The 23,434-nt window shown below is 41.2% G+C and overlaps 1 protein-coding gene across 1 annotated transcript in view; it reads right to left on the minus strand.

Annotated features, from left to right (window-relative positions):
* Nucleotides 1-23,434, minus strand: part of sntg2 (syntrophin, gamma 2) — a 169,338-nt gene that overhangs the window by 11,886 nt on the left and 134,018 nt on the right. Inside the window, exons 11-12 of the mRNA XM_038307030.1 lie at nt 15,991-16,062; nt 14,647-14,859 (exon numbers count right to left, since the gene is read on the minus strand). Of these exons, the coding sequence (XP_038162958.1) occupies nt 14,647-14,859; nt 15,991-16,062 (285 nt within the window). The remainder of the gene's footprint in view (nt 1-14,646; nt 14,860-15,990; nt 16,063-23,434) is intronic.

The raw sequence follows: 23,434 nt of genomic DNA on the forward strand, positions 1-23,434 counted from the left end.
CCATCCATCCATCCACCCATCCATCCACCCATCCATCATCCATCCATCCATCCATCATCCATCCACCCATCCATCCATCATCCATCCATCCATCATCCATCCATCCATCCATCATCCATCCACCATTCATCCATCCATCCATCATCCATCCATCCATCCACCATTCATCCATCCACCCATCCATCATCCATCCATCCATCCATCCATTCATCCATCCATCCACCCATCCATCCATCATCCATCCATCCATCATCCATCCATTCATCCATCCATTCATCCATCCACACATCCATCCATCCATCCATCCATCCATCCATCCATCCTCCATCCATCCATCCATCCTCCATCCATCCATTCATCCATCCATCCATCCATCCATCCATCCATCATCCATCCATCCATCCATCCACCATTCATCCATCCATCCACCCATCCATCCATCATCCATCCATCCATCCACCATTCATCCATCCATCCATCCATCCACCCATCCATCCATCCTCCATCCATTCATCCATCCATCCATCCATCATCCATCCACCATTCATCCATCCATCCATCCATCCATCCATCCACCATTCATCCATCCATCCATCATCCATCCATCCATCCATCCATTCATCCATCCATCCACCCATCCATCCATCATCCATCCATCCATCCATCATCCATCCATCCATCCACCATTCATCCATCCATCATCCATCCATCCATCCATCCATCCATCCATCCATCCACCATTCATCCATCCACACATCCATCCATCCATCCATCCTCCATCCATCCATCCTCCATCCATCCATCCTCCATCCATCCATCCTCCATCCATCCATTCATCCATCCATCCACCCATCCATCCATCATCCATCCATCCATCCACCATCCATCCATCCACCCATCCATCCATCATCCATCCATCCATCCATCCATCCATCCATCCATCCATCCATCATCCATCCATCCATCATCCATCCATCCATCCACCATCCATCCATCCACCCATCCATCCATCCATCCATCCATCATCCATCCATCCATCATCCATCCATCCATCATCACGCTTATCCCAAGTGGAGTCATGAGGGGTGCTGTTGTCTATCTCCATCTGTCTATGGGCGAGAGACGGCGTCCACCCTGGACAGGTCACCAGTCAATTGCAGAGTGTGCAATTATTCAATAAATCAACTGTTTCTTGATTTAATCATAAAAATAAACCTTGAAATAAATTCCAGATCCTAGAGTTGTATGTAATAAAGATTCATGAGGTATGGAGCTATATACAATGAACTGAACTATACCTATACGGCTTTTTTTACATTCAACACAATCCTTTTCTGGAGGTCTGTTGTTTAATGCATCTGTCTCATGATAAGCAGAATTATTCTTCACTATCTACATTTAAATATTTATTTTTCCTACGGCAAAGCAGAGAAGGTTGGATCTCCGTCTTTTCCAAAGGTCTTTTGAAAGCACTGATGTGTGAGCTTCCTCCCAGCCTTTGTGGGTCCTCACGCCTCTGTAGGCTGCGCTTGCATCACGACTTAATTTTGTGACTGTGTCATCCTCTCGGCTGGAATACAGAGGAGGCTATTCTGATTTTTCTCTCTGTGTTTTTCTTTTCTTTGCACGCACACACTCACTTACGCCGTGGAGGCCTGGTGATTTTAATTATGGAGTGCAGTGTGCAGTGAGTGTGGCATGGGACTGTACAGAAAGTGTTTTCTGCTTACAGAACCCTCCCCTCCCCGTTTCTTAGCTGTGTAGGAATTCAGCTGCGACGGGCACGAATTATAAATAAATATAAAAACAGCAGCAAGCCAGCTGCAAAGTTCTTACTGTCACCAAAATAAGACGCTGTTGTGGGATGCTGAGCTGTGACTACGCTTCGCTAATTGGAAGGGATTTTTCTCTGGGAATTAGCAACTTGGATTGCCCCCCCTAGTAAAATCAGCTTAGCACATTTGGACAGAAGTGTTTGTGTGTGAGTAGAAATGTGATAAAACGAGGAGTAGGAGTAACACAAATAGGAACCCTTGTTCCCAAGAAGAGAACCATAAATATAGTTTAGCTATAGGGCCTTAATGAAGTTTTACAACAAAGTGAAACTTGTGATTTGTATCAGAGCAGATCCACTATTAATGTTTCCTGCGGCCATTTTTTTTATACTCACATCAGAGTTCAGTAACCAGACTCAAAAGACATTTCAAATGCTTGCATTAGCTTTGCGTCACAAAAATATTTAATCCGACTAGCATGAACTGAGAAATGCAGAAAGAGGATACATGCACTGCAAAAGTTGTCAATTTAACAAAGTTTTACAGTCTTACATCCAGATCCCTGTTCCTGCTCTTGCAGCCTGAGTAAAAAAATATTTTCTCTGGTCTTTCAGAGTATTGATCGGCCTGCAGACTGTCTGCAGGACTCAGTATAACAGCCACTGATCCTGCTCTTTTAATTTATCCACACTAACTGGATCAAATTAAGTCTTCTATACACTCCATGTATACAAAATGACAATAAAAGTTGTTTAAGTCTAATGCTACGTTCAGATCAAAAGTAGAGCAAAAACACGTGCTGCTTCGTTTTTGATGCTTGTACAAGTTTATCTCTGGGTAAAAAGTAGTTTTAATATATTTTTAATGAGAAAGTCCTCCTGAAAACTTCATCGTTGCAGTCAGTTCATCCAGATTACCATCCTGCCTTCAAATATTATTTCTGTCGGAGCCGCTCAGACCCCCACATACCGGTGGAGCGCTGTCACTGGGAATCCCATTCAACAGCAGCCTCCTGCCCAGTCACTTCTTAGCAGTTTTCCGCTGGTGTTCACAGCGGCTGGAAGGCGTTTTTTTACGTACATAGCTGCGGACACCAGAAAAATAAAAGCGAACATATTTTACCAGCAGGTACTTTAATAAACGTTAAACGCTAGGCGTTAATATACTGTTTCAGAGGAGTGATCATAGCGCTCTGCATCAGCAGTGCTGTGTCTGACTCCCTGCCAGCTCCCAGATCAGCTTCTCTGATTGGTTGATGCGGCGCGTCCAGCAGCAGAAGTTAAATTTTTCCAACTCCAGCAGCTGCGGCTTCTGAAGAGCATCGCATGTGTCAGATGCTCAAAAGCTCACGAAGCGCTGCTCCTACTGATCAAAACGCGCTGCAGGACCTTTTGCTATGCCTTGATGCTCACCAACTATTGACCTTTCATGTAAACAAGCTGCTTCTGCTGCCTCTGCTGCTTGTGTGAACATAGCATAACACCGCCTCAGAATCCGATGAACCTGAATTGGTAAAGCCTATCAGACATGTTGCTAATAAAGAAACAGACGGACAAAAAGGCCGTTCTTACTGCCTGTTGTCAGTCCACTTCTTCCACTTTGTGAGATTCAACTACAGAAATGTTGCTGCTCTGCACAGCAAAAGGGCTCCACAGCGCTGGGAATGCGGAGATAGCCAATTTCCCCTCATTATTTAAGATAAAATGTTTTGTTTTTTAAAATGATATTAGAAAACTTAAACTTCAGAAAGTTCTTTAAATCTGAAATGATTCCATCCTGTTCAATAAATGATCAGTGTTTTTAATTCAGAGTAATTTTCATGTGAATGTGCTTTACTGGAGGCATCCATGTTTGTCAAAGAACACTACTGCCACCTACTGGTTAGTGACGTCACGGTGCGGTATCGGCTGTTGATCAAGTCCCAGTGCTGTATCTGGTGTTTGTCACAACGCGCTATTATCCAAGTCATCTTGAAAACATTCTTCTTCCAAATGTTGGCTACATATTACGGGTTTTTTCTCTGGCCAGAAGTTCGATGGCAAATCCTCCCTCTTCAAGTTGGCGATCCAACGACCAACCCGTCTGTGGAGGATCAGGAATCAGAAAGGTGGAATAACTCTTTTTTTTCCACTTTTACCCGATGTATTCCAGCATCCAGCTGCCATGCACGTGGGCATTGTCAGTTTCACTATAGCTCTGGTGAATTTCAATGGTGAAGTCCTCTGGAAATCTTCAATAATTGTTGTTGATTGCAGATGTGTCTAGTAGTTCCCATTGATTTAGCTTGGAAAGCGGGGAGAATGGCGCTAGGCTTACCGCACCGTGACGTCACTGCTGGAAGATGGCAGGAGGGAGGGGCTACTATATGTGGGCAAAAATGGCCGCTCCCAGACTCAGTGATCACAAACGAAAATTGTTGTTTTTATTTTTTTTACTGATTAACGCTAAATTCATTAAGATTCTCTGTACTCCTCATAAACTGAGATTAAACAGCTGCAGTAAAATATGGATTCATTAGAACCTTTTTATTTTTACCGCAGAGGCCGATAAAAGTGGCCATCATTGCAGCTAAACCTGAGACCTCATGCTGTGACCTAAAACAGTCCAAACCTCTGCTCCATGTTGGAAACATCCACTTCATCAACCTCCTAAAACGGTTAATATAGGAAGAAATGCAAACATGAACATTTTTGAAGCCCCTGAACATTAGTCTGTGTTGGACCATTTTAATTGGCTGGAGGAAAAACTGAAATCCTTCATTAGGAGCTTCTTGAAGGACTACGTCTCATATTTACATCCTCTTTACATTTTGATTCATCTTAAACCAAGATAGGAAGAAAGGTTTATATGAGACCTTAAACTGTAAGAAATTAAAAGCTGTAGAAACTCAAAGAGGCGTTTTATTCACTGCTAAATCATCTAGAAATAAGTAAAAAGTGTATTTACCATTAATTTTAATAAGGTAAATAAGATGATTTGCCAATGGAATGAGTATTTTTACACCTAAAATAAGATAATTAAGCCGGGCATAATGGTACGATATTTTCATTTGATGCATGCAGCTACAGCTAAAGCTGTACAACGAAACTGCAGGGATGAAAAGTGTGGCCCGACGCTCTGATGCGATCTACCTGCTCACGCTGGTCACTCAGCGCCGTGAGGTGGCACTGGTCGGACTCTTCCCACTGCAAAAAATTTAAATCTAAATAAGTCTTTTTTTTTAAATAGGTGCATTTTTTTCTTGAATTGAGGAAGAATGTGAGAAATTTTGCCAATGGAACGAGACAATTAACATTTACATTTATAGGAAAAAATGTATAAATTATTTCACGACAAAAACAGCCTCAGACTTTATCCAATTTTATCCGCTGTTAAAAGTCAATCATCCTCATTTCCATTTTGACTCAGTCTTTAAAGTTTGATCTATTAAACTAGAAACCAAAACATGACTTTTTCTACAGTAGATCTTTATTTAGACCCGGATTCTGAAAAGGATGAACTGAGTCAGAGGAATTATGCCTTTAAACCCTCAGTGAGCTCTGCTAACATGTCAAGGATTATACGAGGATGTAAAACCTTCCAAATGAAGCCCATTTCCAGCGATGCTACATGCTGCATGCTAATGCACCCATGAAACAGTCATGTGATTATTTCTGCTTCTGACCCGATGTGATTAATATATTTTCAGACAGGTGCTCTGCTGTCTAATATTTATAAATGTCTCTGCTTCAGTGTCCGAGCCCTGCAGCGGTTATCTCTGCATGTGTCAGAGGCCTGGGAGGCTGCGAGGGGAGGGAATTACTGAAGCCAGCGCTGGCCATTTGGTGAAGAGTCTGACCTGACATGTGGCATTCTCTCCTAATTCCTGAATACAATGTGTGATCATGGCCGGCCAGCAGCCTTTAAAGCTCACAGAGAAAGCGGTGATACAGCACATACGGAGGATTAAAGCTTTAAACCCAACATGTGCTGCTCTTGACAGCAGAACCTGCTCTTTTCTTCACTGTATGAGACCCGAATGAAAGAAACTTGGATAATGTGTTTTTTTTTCAGAAAAAAAAAAAAAAAAAAAGAGTGAAGCAAGCAGAAGAAAAGATGCCACTTAGATCTGGGATGAGTTCAAACATTTTGAGCTTCAGTCGTATTTCATTCTACTTTATTACTCTATGCCAAAAAATTTCAGGTTTAAAAAAAGAAAATTAAAAAAATTAAAAACAGCTGTATGTGGAGAGAAAATTGTTTCAATGTTACTGAAAACAAAGAGAAATAAAAAAAAGATATATGTTTCAAAAACAGAACATCGAGAGAGTAACGACTAACATGACTAGCAACACCAGGAAGAAAACAACGCTGGGATTTCTTGAAAGAAGCTAAAAAGATTACTAGCCTCGTGAGACCATCCTGATCTCGCGAGCTTTCAAGGTTTCACTCGCAGATCAGTCTGGAGACTCTCCGTTAAAGAAAATTTGGAGCCGTTCACCAAACGAACGTCCAATCAGCGTTGGCTTTGAGGCGGGTTGAGGTGTGACGCAACGAGAAGCGCAACAGTTCAGTCTAAAGAACATGGTGGCTTCAGCCGATGAAACTAGCGTTAGTGTGGCTATCAAGCAAGTTTTATGGGAATTACAGAGTATTTCTTCACTGAAAGAAGAGCAAAACACTGCTCTGGAGGCTTTTCTCAGAGGAAAAGATGTTTTTGCTCTTCTCCCGACTGGTTTCAGCAAGAGTAGCCTGGCTTGTGGTTGTGTTTTCGTCGTCGCTCTGTTAGTACGTCATATGCTTCGTTGATCTGATTGGTTTATTTGGCCCGTCTATCACCAACATAGGCCAATCAGCTAACCAGTATTTTCGCCCCTTCCCAAAATTACTTCAACGGAAGGTTTCCAGATGGATATGAGGAGCAAATCCATCTGGCGGAGTCAGGTTAGTGGTTTACTCCCTCGGGTATGTTTCAACCTCAAAGTGAAAAAAGTTGAAAAAAGAAACAGGAGAAGGAATCCCGTGACCCATGGGATTCCCGAAAAAATGTCAGTCTCTAGTCCCTGAGCAGGACCCTCAACCCCACACTGCTCCCTGGGTGCCGCACAATGGCAGCCCACTGCTCCCCAAGGGGATGGGTTAAATGCAGAGAGTGAATTTCTCCAGTGTGAGATCATCCATCCATTTTCTGTCACGCCTATCCCGGCTGCTCCACTGAGCAGTCTGAGATCATTAAAGTTCAAATTATATTTTTCTTTTCTACAGGTCCGTGGAAATCTAGCAAAGAAGCAGCGTTCCCTCATGCACGCGCCATATTGAGGGGCTGCTGGTTCTGAATCTGCATCAGAGGTGTCAGTAATAAAGTACAAATACTTTGTTACTTAAGAAGTCGTCTTTGCTATCTATACTTTACTGCTTTAATTATATTTTAGAAAAGTTTTTACTTCTACTCCTTACATTTTAAAAATAGACTTGTTAGTTTTGTTTCATTTAAGCTCATTTAAAAAAAAATAAAATAAAAACCTTCAAAATAATTAGTTTTATCCAGACAATTAATTTCTTTTGGGTTGGATTCGGTGCTGCCCCAACTTGTTGCTCACCACAAACCGAAATAAATCGTTTTTCCAGATGATGCAAAGTTAAATGTGTCACTGTTACCATTAGTTACAAAACTAAGATGAAGTCTAAGGATGTTATCATCCAGAATTGTAGAAAAATGTTCCTTTAAAAAGGTAGAGCAGTAAAGATTCTGGCCTTAACATTTTTTCCTGCATTATTTGTACTTTTATACTTTAAGTAGTTTATAAAATGCTACTTTTACACATTTACTGGAGTAAAAACCTTAAGTTGGTCCTCTAACATCTACAAAAGTATTTTTAAACAGTAGGATTGATACTTCTACTGGAGTAATAAGCAATTATACTTTTGACACCTCTGATCTGCACATATAAAGCATTCAACAGTTTACTACGGAAGCCCTGAAAGGCCAGAGGAAAAAAAATGCCTTTTCTGACTTTGGGTTTGTGGTGGAAAAAAATAAAAGACTTAGAAATGTAAACTAAGAGTTTTTCCCCCGCTCTGTTGCTTGATGTGGTATGAGGATAAAATTCATCTAAGTTTCCCATCTATGTTCCATTTAGCTGTTATAACTAAATAATAAATAAATATTATAATTGAAGGATTCATATTTAAATTGTTGCCACATTATTTTCTCACACCCATGTCTAACTTAAGTTAACTTATGTTAAGCATTGACTGACGGCAAGTTTAAGGTTATCTGAGAAATACAGTCTTGATCTAAAGAAAGAGTCGTTATGATGCTGTCCTACAAATATCCTGGATCATCCCTGCAATTCATTCTCTATTGCTCAAATACAAGTTTGTTATAATAACCACATGCAATGGCCAATGAATACACAGCTTTTGTATCTTACTTATTTTACTTTGCAAAAAACTAATTTTATATTTGGGACATTGATTCTTGAAAACCAGGCCTCTCTGTCTGTTTTATTACATCACTGTCAAAATAAACAATTACAAGAACAAACAGAAAAATTTGCCTTTGATTTTTTTTTTTTTTTTTACTTCCCTTTCAGGGCAGAAAACAAAACAAAACAAACTTTTCTTTTCCATTTCTTTTTTTGCTCTTGCCTTTCAGGGCTTCCATAGCTTACAGTAGTTTAGGTGTGTTGTAAATAAAACTGATCCTAAGAGTATTTGCACTTTTGGCAGTATTCTGACCCCATATTTGCATTTATAATGAATTTGATTAAATTATTTGATTTTATGTCCAGAGAGCAGAATTAGGTTCATATTAGCCAGATCTTTTTTGTAATTCAGGGTTGAAACAGATCCAGATTTTCTTATAAAAATCCCTGAATTCCTCTAAATTTACAGACAATATTCAGCAAAATAACTTTTTCCAAACGCTGCATAAAGAACCATCAGCAGATGTTTGAGCCGAAAAGATATTCCTTTTTTTTTTTTTATCAGTGTCCTGTGGCAATAAGAATAATTGTCTTGATGCCAAAAAGAGCCCAACAGATTTTACTTTCACAAGTGGAGCAGTACGGCTATCGCCAGAGTGTTCCGCTTGTTTCATGCATATAAATAACTTTATTATAATTATGCAGGGAGTTTTACAGATTATATGGACACTTCAATGTAAGTAGAACAGGAAAGGAAAAACAGAAAAAAAGGAGAAAAGATGGAAGACAGAGGAGATAAAAGGGAGATAAGGATAAAGGTTCAGCAGAGGTGGAAAGAGTACGAAAAAATTGTAACTGAGTAAAAGTATCTTTACTTTGCCTAAATTCTACTCAGAGTAAAAGTAAAATTACCCATCTCAAAATTTACTGAAGTAAAAGAACAAAATTACTTCATTTAAAATTTAATTTGATGAGTCATGAATCAAATTGAGCACAAGGTGTTTTAATCGATTTCAAGGCGTATTTCAGTGACATCCACACTGCAAACGATCAACATACTTCCTCACAGCACAAGGACAGTCACAACCTGAACCATAAAATGCAAACTATTTTCAATCCTACTGTCCAACAGACACCATGATAACTAACTTACCGCCACATTTTTTCATAAATTGGATGTTGATGTTTTAAAAGCCGAAAGCTCCGTTTTGCTGGGCAGCCACATGTTGCACTGCATTATCACATTGTTCCCTTTGGTGCATCTGAAAACAAATAATCCTTCCAAATATGGCCGAGGGTTTTTCTGGCTTTCGTCTCCAGAATGTGTTTCCTCTTCAGGTCTTTCCTCATCCATACTCCCTACGTTGTGATTAGCAGCTGCCATCTTCCTGTATCGGCCTTTAAACTGAATATCGGACATCGGCCCCCCCACCGATATTTAACCCGATATTTGATCAGCTTCTGAGTTTCTAAAGTCTAAAAAAATAAAATAAAAAATACTACTTCTTCTTCTTCCTCAAAAAATCTTTTTTACAGACTTAAAAACTTCTAAAGATGAGGGAAAAAATATTGATACATTAAAATCTCTTCATATGCTGATATATTGCCATTTAAAAACACCATATCAATCTCTTTTACTAATGAAATATTGCTATATGTCATCGTTATGCTACGAAATCCCCCGAAAATTCATGAAATGTTGCCATATTTTTAGATGTTGATATATTGACGCGGTATCGATCTATTTTACTAACAAAATCTCACAAGAATTTGCAAAATATCACGAGAGTTTGTAACAGAACGATGAAATTTCACGAGATTTTAAAAAAGTAAAATAGATCGATACCGCGTTTTAAAAAATCAATTTGATATCAGCATATGAAAATATATTTGAGTTTATTATTTTTCAAAGTGTCAGAAATGGATAACAAAACTGCTATTTTCAATGACTACTTATTTTTGTCCAGCTTTAACATCGGTATCGATATCGGTTATCGGCTACATGAGTTTTAAAATATCGGCATATCGGATATCGACCAAAATCCCAATATCGTGCATCCCTAATAAAAAGGGTAAATGCAAGGCAGGGCCACATTTCATTTTTCACCATCAGTTTTTTTTTGTTTGCTTTTTTATCAGTAACGTGAGGGGGTTTTAAATGTAGCAAAGTAAAACTACTTAGGTTAAAATTTACTCGAGTAAACGTAAAAAATTACATATTTCAAAAACTACTCATAAAAAGTACTCAATTACAGTAACTTGAGTAAATGTAATTCATTACTTTCCACCCCTGAGATTCAGATATTCTGTCATGAAGCAGTCAAAGGTCCCGGTTCCACAGGAACTTCTCTCCTTTCTTTCCCCTCCTTAATGCACCAACAGGTCGAACGTTTTGATGGACATGAGCAGTGTTGGGAAAGTTCTCTTTCTACGTGAACTAGTTCAAAGTTCAGTTCACACATTTTAAAATGAACTAGTTCAGTTCATAGTTCATAACTGAAAATTTTGAACTAAGTTCACAGTTCCAAAAAATGAACTAGCTCATAGTTTTTTTTTTTTTTTTCATATATTGCTCAATTACACCATAGCCTACTGTAGAACCACAGACAGCAATTATTTTATCAGTTGTAACTCTGAAACTGTGCGTCAGATTTCATCTTCATATCCAGTTTTGAATCCTTATCCAACCAGGGTTTACATTAGCATTGAGGGGACAGCATTTCCCCATTGTTGCTTTAACGCTTTGTTGCTGTCCATTCACTTCACACTAGTAGCAGCTGCAGCTTTCACCCCTACAGTATATTCTCAAAAACATCAGGAAAAATGTGCTGCTTGAATGGTCTTTTTTATTAGGAATTACTGAAAGAAAAACAGGAAAGTAGTCTTTAAGGGGCAAATGTTTTTTTTTTTATTTTAATCATTTTTGCAATTTGAAATTCCATTTCAGTACATACTAAAAAGGAATCCTGGAAAATTATACCAAGCAGGTTTACATGAATAATAAAACCCTCAACAGCATTTTACTAACACAAACTGAGGGACCAGGCTGAGGTAGGAATTTAAGGTTACTGAAGTGCGGATTTTTTTCCTGAAAGCCGGCGGGCAAAGTTTGCAGAGAAATGTAAGATTGTTGCCATCATCCTCACCGACCACCTGGTCATAAAACTGTTTTAAGTGATCATACTGCTGCTTTGTCGCCTCCACGGTCGCCTCCATGCTGCTGTGGCTTCCACGCTGCATGTTGTTTTGATGACGCACGCGGCTGTAGGCTACGACGCTGGTAGCTGGTGTTGCCAGATTGGGTGTTTTTCCCGCTACATATTAAGGCCTGTTTACGGTGTGATTTAGCCGGGGTTTCGCCTGGAGGGCTCTATAGAAATCTGGCAACCTATTGAACGAAGTTGAACTGAGAGAGCGTGCCGTTCACAGACACCAGAATGAACGAGTTCACAATAACGTTCATCAGGCAGTAATGCAGTACGTTCAGTTCACGTTCGCCCAAAATATGAACGAGTTCATGAACTTACGTTCAATGAACGCGTTCAGGCACAACACTGGACATGAGACTCATCACGCTCAAAGGAAGGAGCTTCCCACCACCAGCTTTACGTCTCCAGAGGCAATTTAATGATTTATTGATGTGAGGATGGATTCTTTATGTTCCTGGTGATGAATGAAACCTTTCCGCTCTCCAACAGCACTTAAAGTTCTGTGAAAAACCGCCAAACCTATTATGGGTCAACATGTATGCAAATCAGTCTCTGCTGCCGAAGCATTAAATTGGCCTGAATTCAAAGAATCTAAGAGAACTCTGAACTTTATCTCATTAAACAGAACTCTGCAACGATGATGATGATGATGTAAGCAGGGAAATTAATCACCTTTAAATAAACCTACACAGTCCGGGTAAAAAGAAAGTACACCTTCTCTAAATGATTGGGTTTCTACACCGAGGAACAATATAAACGGATTTGAGCAAATTTATCCTACAAACAACAGCTCCCACGGTCTCCATGGTAACCGGCTGCAGCACACTGCATAACTTGAAATCTAAGCCAATTCCTTTTGAAATAGGTGTTCCCTCCTGCATTCAGTAGAAAAAAACTCTCCTCCAGACAAATTACACACATGACTTTTTACAATCCCGTAAACTTTAGGAAAATATTAGTTTTAAATAGATATGTTGCATCAGATGCTATCAGAGTTTTATTAGCCTGTTTAATATGCAAACAATATCAGGAGCGGATCGGAAACCAGAGACTCAGTGGAATTCAGAACGAACAGATTGATGGGGAATCAATGAATTCACAAAGAGAAGATTAATTTTAGCTGAAAACAATGTTTCCCAATCGCACTGCAAAAAAACTGAGCTAAATCTATTAAAACTGCTCTTATCAAGTGTGTTTGTCCTTAATCCGATCAGGTAAATAGGACGATCTGCCAGATAAAATAAGATAATTTTATATTATGCACTTGAAATAACTTAATATTCCTTTTTTTAAATGATTACTTTAAACATAATGATATTCTGCAGGTAAATTGTCTCTTATTTATCTCCTCAAATCAAGGGAAAGTAGACTTGACACAAACTGACTGCCGTATGTTTCATTTTTTGCAGTGTGTTTATTTTCCATGGAAATTTTAAAGGTGCTGTGGAGGATTTATTAAAAGACCCGCCTTCTCCACTCTAAAGTCCTAGGGAAATTATATTTAGATGTCAAATCATTCTGGCTTAAACATGTATATAAATGTACTCTTTATCAGACCATATTGGCCGAAAATTTAAAACCTTTCGGTTTAAAAAAAAAAAATCCTGTCTTAAAATCTTTTTTTTTTTTTTTCATTATCTTCTGCAGCCCAGTTAGTTCTACGTCAGCCTGAACATCTAAATTCGGCCAATTATATATCAACGGTCATCTGTCAATCAAATTTGATCAAATCATATGTCGCAGCTAAATCAGAATCCTTTCCTTTCCCATTGAGTTGCGTCCCAGTGTTCACGGGGATGGACGTCTGTGTCTTCGGCAGGCGTAGAGCTAACAGAACTGGCAGCGTTGCGAGGCAAGGGCTCAAACATGTACGGCTGGAAGCCTTCTACACCAAACCAAGCTTCTGCCGCCCTGGCGTCCTCTTCCACAACATCTTCGTCCCCGCTTTCCTCCTCTAAATAAAAAATGGATGACGGAGGAGACTCATCCACGACCTCCGACACTAAACTCTCCTCCTCTTGCATGTTTCCTCTGTCCATAGCGTTCCTTGACAGCGTCGTTTCTAAGTCACCAATTTAGTGCTACTTGGTCCCAATGGAATTTCCCATTGGGAACCTGCTAGCACTAAGATGCTAACTGGTTAGCAAGATGCTTCCGACAAACCGGCCACAACCAAACTTGCTAGTGAACCTTCCTCCACAACAATCCCGCCCACTTCATAAACGACCAATCACATACACTTTATTCACTCGTGTAAAGTCGGGAACCACTCGGGAGAATTCGGAAATTCAACAGTTGGAAGAGTCGCTTCCCTAAAACATAAAAAAAAAAAAAAAAAATGCATGTGCAAGAGCATGCACGAGCCCATTTCTCCTCGTGCGCCCTCTTTAAAATTGTTTTGTTCTCATAGCTCATACAAGCTCACTGTGTCCACACAGCGGCAACTGTATAGTGACCTTTATACTGTACTCCGTTAACTGACCGTTCAGACAGATGATCACTACTTTTTGCTGCATTGTTCACGTAACTCCTCCTACACCGTGCGGTGCCTGCGCCATCTTTGTTATTAGCCACCGCTGTCAGGTAGCGACAGCCTGTGGCGACAGCGGGCCGCTGTGTGAGTAAATCCCATAATGCTTTGTGAGGAGAGCTCTTCACGCAAAGCTGCCTCTTCTGGGGCCCTTTTTTTCTTCTCACACACTTCATAGACACTTTTTCTCTTACGACCCTCTGCCTTTTTCAAAGAACCACAGTGAGAAAGGTGAGTTTCAATGACTGTCTGAAACCGTAGCTCACCACAGATATACGCCTGAAAGTGCACAGAAAAAGATAGCTAACGGGACGAACACGTAGGACGGCCTTACATAAACATATCACCAGATTGATTGACAGTTAGGAGAACCACTGATTTAGATGATCCATCTGGAAATAAAAGATTGTCAATACTTTGAAGTTGATAACCTTAAAGCTTTTGTTCTGAAACAGATTCATACCTGGGAGTTCCGGACTAAAAAAAATCTAAAAACAAACAAAGAAACATTTGGAATGAGTGAAACCAGGAGCAGCTGATAGATGAGGAGATTTTCCACGTTTGGAAAATATCTATCAGCAACCATCTATCTTCTGGATCTTCATCCCAGAAGGAATAAAGCTGCTGATTTTCAGAGTCCCTCCCTGGCTTGTGAGGACAGAGTAACTCCACCCAGCAACGCCGAGCAGGCTGCACCGTGCAGAGTCACAAGTGGGAGTACTTACTCGCACTCGCTGCACCTCCAAGAAGACGGCTCTTTGGAAGGATTTCTCCCAGATTGCCAGGTCGGTGGCCAGCTCCACCCGGAAGGTGTGGCTCTGACCGTGGCCGACCAGAATGCTGAAGCAAAGCGACTCACTGCTGTCCTGCTGCTCAGGAGAGTGTTCCAGGCCCAGGTAGAGCCGGGCCTGCAGCCAGCAGTCCTCCGCCATCCACAGCTGCAACAAACACATGGTTTCATCATGTGTTGGAGAAAAGCTCTGGCTAATTTCTCTCTACGTCTGAAATCTGCTTTTCGTGTCTGTCCTGCTATGAATACTGTTCTATGGAGTTAACTTTATGCCATTATTGTTGCAAAGAACAGAAAAATGTCAGCGGAGAAACTTTGCATTCTTCAATTCTATATTTCAGATCATATTTTTTTCCAAATAAATTTTTTTTTCTATTTAATAGAATATGAATTTATGAAATCTGTAAAAAGTCAAAAATTGATGGAAACATTTTTGGAGCAAATACATTTTGAAATAAAATCTGACTGACTCACAACGTTAATTTAAGAACTGTTTTTTAATTTAGAATTTTTTCAAAATTTTATTTATAGATTTCTTTTTTAAATTATTTTTTATCTTCAAATTTCTTTAATTTTAACAGAGATTTTGTTTCATTTTATCTTTTCGTTTTTTTTTGCATTGGTTTCTTTTCAGATTGCGTTTTAACCATCACAGACCAACGTCTTTACTCCTCACTCCATAGGAAGCCCCAGAAGGTATGAGATAGCAATCTGTTAAATGCCATTTTAAAATAAAGCAATTAAAAAACTCAATTTGAAGTTTTAAATAAATAAATTTGAAAAAAAGAGAGTATAAAAATTAAAATATTAAAGACAAAAGGGAAAAGCTATGAGGGAGTATTAGGGCCAGGCTAGAGATTTTTTTTTTCTTCTCTTTCGAGAATAAAGTCGTAACATTTGGAGAATTAAGTCGTAAAATTACGAGAAGAAACTAATAAAATTACGAGAAAAAAGTCATTTTATGATTTAAAATTTAATATTAATCTCATAATATTACAATTTAATTCTTGAAATAGAAGAAAAAAAATCTGTAGCCTGGCCCTAATACTCCGTCGTAAAAAGCAACAACCTGAAAATAAGAAAATCTGAACAAACAGCAGACTTAATTTCAAAAATCACTTTTTCAAAGTTCCATCTCTGGATTGCATTTTTAAAACTTTTACAAAACCTGTTATTTGCAACAAAAATGGAGCAAACTTCACTCCATAGTTGTTGATCAAACCTTTCTTTAAACCTTCCAGACAGTAAAAATTACACAATGGTTGTCTCCAAAATATACCTTATGAACCTTAAATAGAACCTCATAGAGGTTATACGTCGTCTCGGCTTGTCCCCAGTCAGTGGCGCCAATCTGAGGACAATAAAAACAGTTTGATGAGTGCGCTGGAATGGAACAAGCTTCCCGGCGCCTCAAAGAAAGGTTGGAGGCTTGAGTGTGGCGTTCAGGAGCTGCCTGGGTTCCTGCATGAAGAAAAATACTCATCTAACAAAAAGAGGCTGCAGAATGACAGAATGTTACTGAGGTTTTAAATTTTGTTTTAAAAGGAAGAAACATTTCAATCCATATAGTGGGGAAATCTGGAGCCAATGGACAGAGATTAGGTCTCCTCAGTTTTTGCTAATCTAAGATGAAAATCTAAATGTACGAGAAAAAGTTGCGATTTCTTTGTTCACGTTTTAATGTAGAAAAAGAGAAAATATAAGATGTTTGTGCAGAAGTCAGAGCAATATAAGTATCTGTGAGAAAACATGGAGGCTGTAAGTAGCTTCAGCAGCAGAAAGGCTAACTGGAGGGATTAAAGTGACTTTATTATTGTTAGTTTCAGTAACTCTAATTGATTCAGAGAAGACGCGGTTTTCTAATGATAGCAGCCAGATTCTGCAAAAATGGAAATATATTTAAAGAGATTAAGGATTAGCTGTAACAACAGATTTATCTGAACATTTTTTTTTCAATATAAATACAAATTTTAATAAATCTAACTAAAATATCTTCAAAATGACATCGCCATGTTGTTTACGCTGCTATGAATTCTGGGTAAAAGATGTATGCTAGGTCCTGTAGCACTAGCTCTAGTTAAAACGGTAATGAGTAACTTTAAACCTTTTCCGTTGACATTGATGAAAAGTCACATCATAATGATAAAGATTACCAGGAAACAGAAGGCCCCTAATGTAGCCTTTAGTTTTGCCGCGCACTAAACTAAAGGTTTTCAAGATTTGAAGACGTTTCGCCACCTCTCCAGGAAGCTTTTTCAATTCAAATGATTCAAATGAAAAAAAAAGCTTCCTGGAGAGGTGGCGAAACATCTTCAAATCTTGAAAACCAAGTCCAGTGGATATTTTTTGAATTTTTACGGAATGACTATGACCTGGATGACTGAGAACCTTCATCAGCTACGGGGGATTTAGTTTACACACTAAACTAACAGGGCCAGATTGTAGCGACATGACGATCAGCACAATGTGTCACTGGTTTAGCTCCTTAGGGTTTGAGCTACAACACAAGAAGTTAAGCTAGCATTACCTAATGCTAACTTGCTATGCTAGTGATTATACAAGAACACCAGCATAAAACAATGTAACTTATGAAGATATTAGTTATTGAAGTAAGTTGTGACTAATGAAACTGTTCCCTAACCAAATGTTGACCGAGAGTCCTTAGATGTTGCCTTTTTTAGCGCCACTTTGAACGACTAGAACCACAAGGCACTTAAAATATTAAGGAGCATCGTCTGTTACTAATAAAAACAAGCAGAACCAAATCAATCGGCAGTAAAGTGCTCTGAGTTGGTACTAGTGGAAAAGGGGCATTGTAGTTTAGAACAGAGCACTTCGCTCTCAATCTGCAGGTTTACTAGTGGTTCCTAGAATTTCTAAAAGTAGAATGTGAGGCAGATCTTTTAGTTATCAGGCTCCTCTCCTGTGGAACCAACTACCAGTTTTAGTCCCTGAGGCAGACACCCTGTCTACTTTTAAGGCTAGGCTTAAAACTTTCCTTTTTGATAAAGCTTCTAGTTAGAGTGGCTCAGGTTATCCTGAGCTCTCTCTATAGTTCTGCTGCTATAGGCTTAGACTGCTGGAGGACATAGGGACCCCTTTTTCATCATTCTGCTTCATTCTATCTCTATTCTCCCACTCTGCAGAATCTGTTAGTTCAATCTCTAACGTTCTGCTCTCTCTGCTTTTCCTCATAGTAGCTTCATCTGGTCTGTTCCTGTTTGGCTGTGACTCCATCCTGGAGAGAAATATCAGCTGTGCTGCTGCCATCAACACCTTTGTTTCTAGATGTTGGAGCTTGGCCTGTTTTTCCAGTGTAGTCCTGTTTCTCTGACTGTGACTAACTGGATGTGCTCTCTTCATCCTCTGACATGGGAGCTGGCTCGGAGCTCGCCTCCCTGGCTGTGTGTTTCCTGGACGGGGCCGCCTGTGGAGGAAGTTCCTTTGTATCTATGCTTCTTTTTCTGCCTTCTTCTGTGCCCTTGACCCCCAGTTGACCTCAGCAGACGGCCGCTCACAATGAGTCTGGTTCTGCTGGAGGTTTCATCCTGTTATAAGGGAGTTTGTCCTCTCCACTGTTTCTACATGCATGCTTAGTGTGAGGGATTGCTGAAGAGTCAATCAGTCGATGCAATCAGCTGATTTTCCTTAGATAGAAAACTTTGAATCAATCTGGCTGGATGATCTGATGAACTGGAAAGTGCCTTGAGACGGCATGTGTTGTGAATTGTGGAGCGCATGTCTTCAAGATGGATTCTTGCTGAGGTTGTTTGGTAATTTCTCACTCAGAGGAGACATCGGAGCAGAAACAGAAGTTGATTGAAACACTTTCAGGTCAGCCAACGAGTCTCTTCTCAGCCTTGGTGATTGAATCAGACATTTTTTTACAGGTAGTAGGCTCCTTTAAAGGACTGTGTGGATGTGTTTAACACCTAAAGCCAATCCAGCAGTTAATTAGCCACCTGAAACAATAAACACGGACATACGGAAGGAGGACAGCGTTCTACAAAGCGCCCACAATCACTGTTGTAATCATGTTTTTGTCAGGGTGTATGTGAAGGAATGTTTTGGCCAAAGCCACAAATATGAAAGCAATTTGTCAGACACTCAGCAAAACTCTGAAATGTTCTGGCTTTTTCATAGCCCGCTGACCTGTAGGTGAATGCTGCATAAAGGCTCATGCAATATTGATACCAGGACCAAACCAGTGGTTATGTTCAGGTTGGGAGGCTCATCTATTATTTTTATCATCGTGTAAATAAAACACAGCGACTGCCAGAGCAAATGTTAACATCATGTTCCTCAGTCTGAGCAACCCCAAGGTAACATTAGTGCAAACATGGAGTATGAGGTCTAACCAGGCCAACAGCAGGAAGGTGAAGAGAAGCCGACCTTCCTCCTGTGAACTCATCCCGTTAGTTTGTTCTCTGATGAACTTTTCATCTGAGCAGAAACTATTTTTGGTTATTTCTCCTCCTCAACCATTATTTCTCATAATCAAAGGCAGCGCTTCCGCTCCTACAGATACTGTGGAGCTCAGGATATGTTAACATCACATATGTCAATTCTAGTCATATCTCAGGATTCCCTGAAGTTAGCAACCATTCAAAATGGCCCCTCCCAGTTAAACACCAGCTGAATGGCAGCCCACTTCACCCTTTCACTGAATTACAGGGTCTGACCAGGAGATAATGCTTCTCTTTAAATCTTTATGTCCACAAATAATGACAGAAAGAATATTTTAGTATAAAGATAGATGTTTAAAAAGTCCTTCCCCCCCATCCAAAGGGGTGGACCCGTTAGTCTGTTTCTATTTGCATGTTTTCAAGGCAAAAGAAAGGCTTTGTTGGGCTAGTGTATAAAACCTAAAAACTCAACGTGCTGTTCAGAATGACTAAAATTTAACACTATTCCTGACATTTTGAAGTAAAAAAGCTTCCTGGATGGGAACCGATCGAAACGTCTTCATACTTGGAGACAAAGTCCAGGGGATTGTTTTAACTTTTTTGGGATGTTTAAAAAGGCATTGAAGGGGGACCAGCCAAGGACCAACCAAGGACCAGCCAAGGACCAGCCAAGGACCAACCAAAGACCAACCAAGGGCCAGCCAAGGACCAACCAAGGACCAACCAAGGACCAACCAAGGGCCAGCCAAGGACCAGCCAAGGACCAGCCAAGGGCCAACCAAGGACCAACCAAGGGCGAGCCAAGGACCAGCCAAGGACCAACCAAGGACCAACCAAGGGCCAGCCAAGGACCAGCCAAGGGCCAACCAAGGACCAACCAAGGGCCAGCCAAGGGCCAGCCAAGGACCAGCCAAGGACCAACCAAGGACCAACCAAGGACCAGCCAAGGACCAGCCAAGGGCCAACCAAGGACCAACCAAGGGCCAGCCAAGGACCAGCCAAGGACCAACCAAGGACCAACCAAGGGCTAGCCAAGGACCAGCCAAGGGCCAACCAAGGACCAACCAAGGGCCAGCCAAGGACCATCCAAGGTTCAACCAAGGACCAACCAAGAGCCAGCCAAGGGCCAGCCAAGGACCAGCCAAGGACCAACCAAGGACCAACCAAGGACCAACCAAGAGCCAGCCAAGGACCAACCAAGGGCCAACCAAGGACCAGCCAAGGACCAACCAAGGGCCAGCCAAGGACCAGCCAAGGACCAACCAAGGGCCAGCCAAGGACCAGCCAAGGACCAACCAAGGGCCAACCAAGGACCAGCAGAGGACTAACCAAGGGCCAGCCAACAAGGACCAGCCGAGGACCAACCAAGGGCCAGCCAAGGACCAACCAAGGACCAACCAAGGGCCAGCCAAGGACCAGCCAAGGACCAACCAAGGGCCAGCCAAGGACCAGCCAAGGACCAACCAAGGGCCAGCCAAGGACCAGCAGAGGACTAACCAAGGGCCAGCCAACAAGGACCAGCCGAGGACCAACCAAGGGCCATCCAAGGACCAACCAAGGGCCAGCCAAGGACCAACCAAGGGCCAGCCAAGGACCAGCCAAGGACCAACCAAGGGCCAGCCAAGGACCAACCAAGGACCAGCCAAGGACCAACCAAGGGCCAGCCAAGGACCAACCAAGGGCCAACCAAGGACCAGCAGAGGACTAACCAAGGGCCAGCCAAAAAGGACCAGCCGAGGACCAACCAAGGGCCAGCCAAGGACCAACCAAGGACCAACCAAGGGCCAGCCAAGGACCAGCCAAGGACCAACCAAGGGCCAGCCAAGGACCAGCCAAGGACCAACCAAGGGCCAGCCAAGGACCAGCAGAAGACTAACCAAGGGCCAGCCAACAAGGACCAGCCGAGGACCAAACAAGGGCCATCCAAGGACCAACCAAGGGCCAGCCAAGGACCAACCAAGGGCCAGCCAAGGACCAGCCAAGGACCAGCCAAGGGTCAACCGAGGACCAGCCAAGGGTCAACCAAGGATCAGCAGAGGACCAACCAAGGGCCAACCAAGGACCAGCAGAGGACTAACCAAGGGCCAGCCAACAAGGACCAACCAAGGACCAACCAAGGGCCAGCCAAGGACCAGCCAATGACCAACCAAGGGCCAGCCAAGGACCAGCCGAGGACCAACCAAGGGGCATCCAAGGACCAACCAAGGGCCAGCCAAGGACCAACCAAGGGCCAGCCAAGGACCAGCCAAGGACCAACCAAGGGCCAGCCAAGGACCAGCCAAGGACCAACCAAGGGCCAGCTGAGGACCAACCAAGGGTCAACCAAGGACCAGCCAAGGACCAGCCAAGGGCCAACCAAGGACCAGCAGAGGACTAAGCAAGGGCCAGCCAACAAGGACCAGCCAAGGACCAGCCAAGGACCAACCAAGGACCAGCCAAAGACCAACCAAGGGCCAGCCAACAAGGACCAGCCAAGGGCCAGCCAAGGACCAGCCAAGGACCAGCCGAGGACCAACCAAGGGTCAACCAATGACCAGTCAAGGATCAACCAAGGGCCAGCCAAGGACCAACCAAGGACCAGCCAAGGACCAGCCAAGGACCAACCAAGGACCAGCCAAGGACCAACCAAGGACCAACCAAGGGTCAACCAAGGGCCAGCCAAGGGCCAACCAAGGGTCAACCAAGGGCCAGCCAAGAAGGGCCAGCCAAGGTCCAGCCAAGGCCATCAAGGAAAGTTGGGAAATTTTGAATGGCTCCGAATGTAAAGTCCGTATTTAAAATCCTTCAGTCTATAAATCTCTAAAATTCGTTACAGACTTTCTGTCAGCGGTTAACCTCCCAGACTTCTCAGCTCAGACGGATCAGATCTACTCTGCAGAACCAAACGTAGAAGAGCAGCTTTAGGTTCTTCTGCTCCAGTAATCTTGAATAAACACCTGAAAAACTGTAAAAGCTTTAAAACATGTTTCCTTTGAAACCAGATTAAAACCAATTTGTTTTATCTGTGACTGCCATCTAAGCCTGGTAACTAAAGTTTGCAGTCCAACTTTGATTTCTTTTTGCTCATCAATCATTAATTTTGTTTTTGTTTTGTTTTTAATAATCATCCTATCATTCAAAAAATTCAATTGTATTCTCAGTAATTATTTATGTTCATGAATTATTTCATTACTTTTATCCCACGGCAGTTTTCCTATCATGCTTCCTTTTTTTAAGTACAGAACTTTGAAGGGTCTTTCCACCTAAATGTGCTGCACGTATAAACGTACCGTTCCTTAGTATAAAGTCCTGCTTTAGGAATTCTATTATTTTAGTACCGCAGGTAAGCAGTGTTCTGTCAGGTGAGCATGCCCATAGTCAAATATTTATCCATTTATGTATCCCTTTAGTTTTGAACAAAAAATGAGCATGTATCCCTTTAGTCACGTACAAAAAAAAAAATGTAATTGCTTACTTTTTGGTGTTTTTTGAAGCGTAAGGAAAGCAAAGCAATCTGACCTTAAATTGTTTTGGTTTTTTTGTACATGATTAAAGGGATAAACGCCTGTTGAGGTAGATTAAAGTCTATTTTTACTATTTTTCCTACAAAACTAAAGTGATAAACCAAGGGTGTAGCTTTGTAATGAAAGTTGGTGGGGGCGCTATAAGGGTGGGGGCTGATGGACCTACAATTACTCCACCCAAATGCTTTCATTAGGTTTTTGTATTTTCTTAAAATGAGCTCCAACATCTATTTATTGAATGCTGTCCTATTGTTGAGAACACAAGAGAACCATAATGCACTGATATTATATTTATAGATACTTAGAGAGATGACTTCCAGCGCATTATATATATATAAATGGCCCAAAAACATTAATGTCTAATGCCAAAATCGATGTCATGCATCCCTAGAATTTTCAATTTTTCAGTTCCATCCATCCTTTAAAAAAAATATGGATATGCTGCATTTAAAATATAGAATAGTAATTTTTGTCCTTGTAAACGTTCTTGTAAACTTATATTTTATTTCATGTTGCACATCCCAGTAAATCTGTTTCACCTTTAAATCTGCAGCTCTCCCTTCTTCTCTCTGTGCTCTGTTTTTTAACAGTTTAAAAAGATTTATGAACCTATCTACTAACATAATGATGCCAGAAACAACATTTCAAGATAAATGGAAGCTTTGCAGTCTGATTCTATTGGATCAATAAGAAAATGTGTTAATTTCAACCTGTAACTGGGAGTCATGGTCCTCTGAAAAGCTAAGCTTTTTTAACTAGTAAAGAACAAACTATGTTATATCAAGCTTCTTGCATTATATTACCAACCTGTATA

Source organism: Cyprinodon tularosa, unplaced genomic scaffold (genome assembly GCF_016077235.1).
Source record: "Cyprinodon tularosa strain WSP-4 unplaced genomic scaffold, ASM1607723v1 ctg6, whole genome shotgun sequence".
NCBI lineage: Eukaryota > Metazoa > Chordata > Actinopteri > Cyprinodontiformes > Cyprinodontidae > Cyprinodon > Cyprinodon tularosa.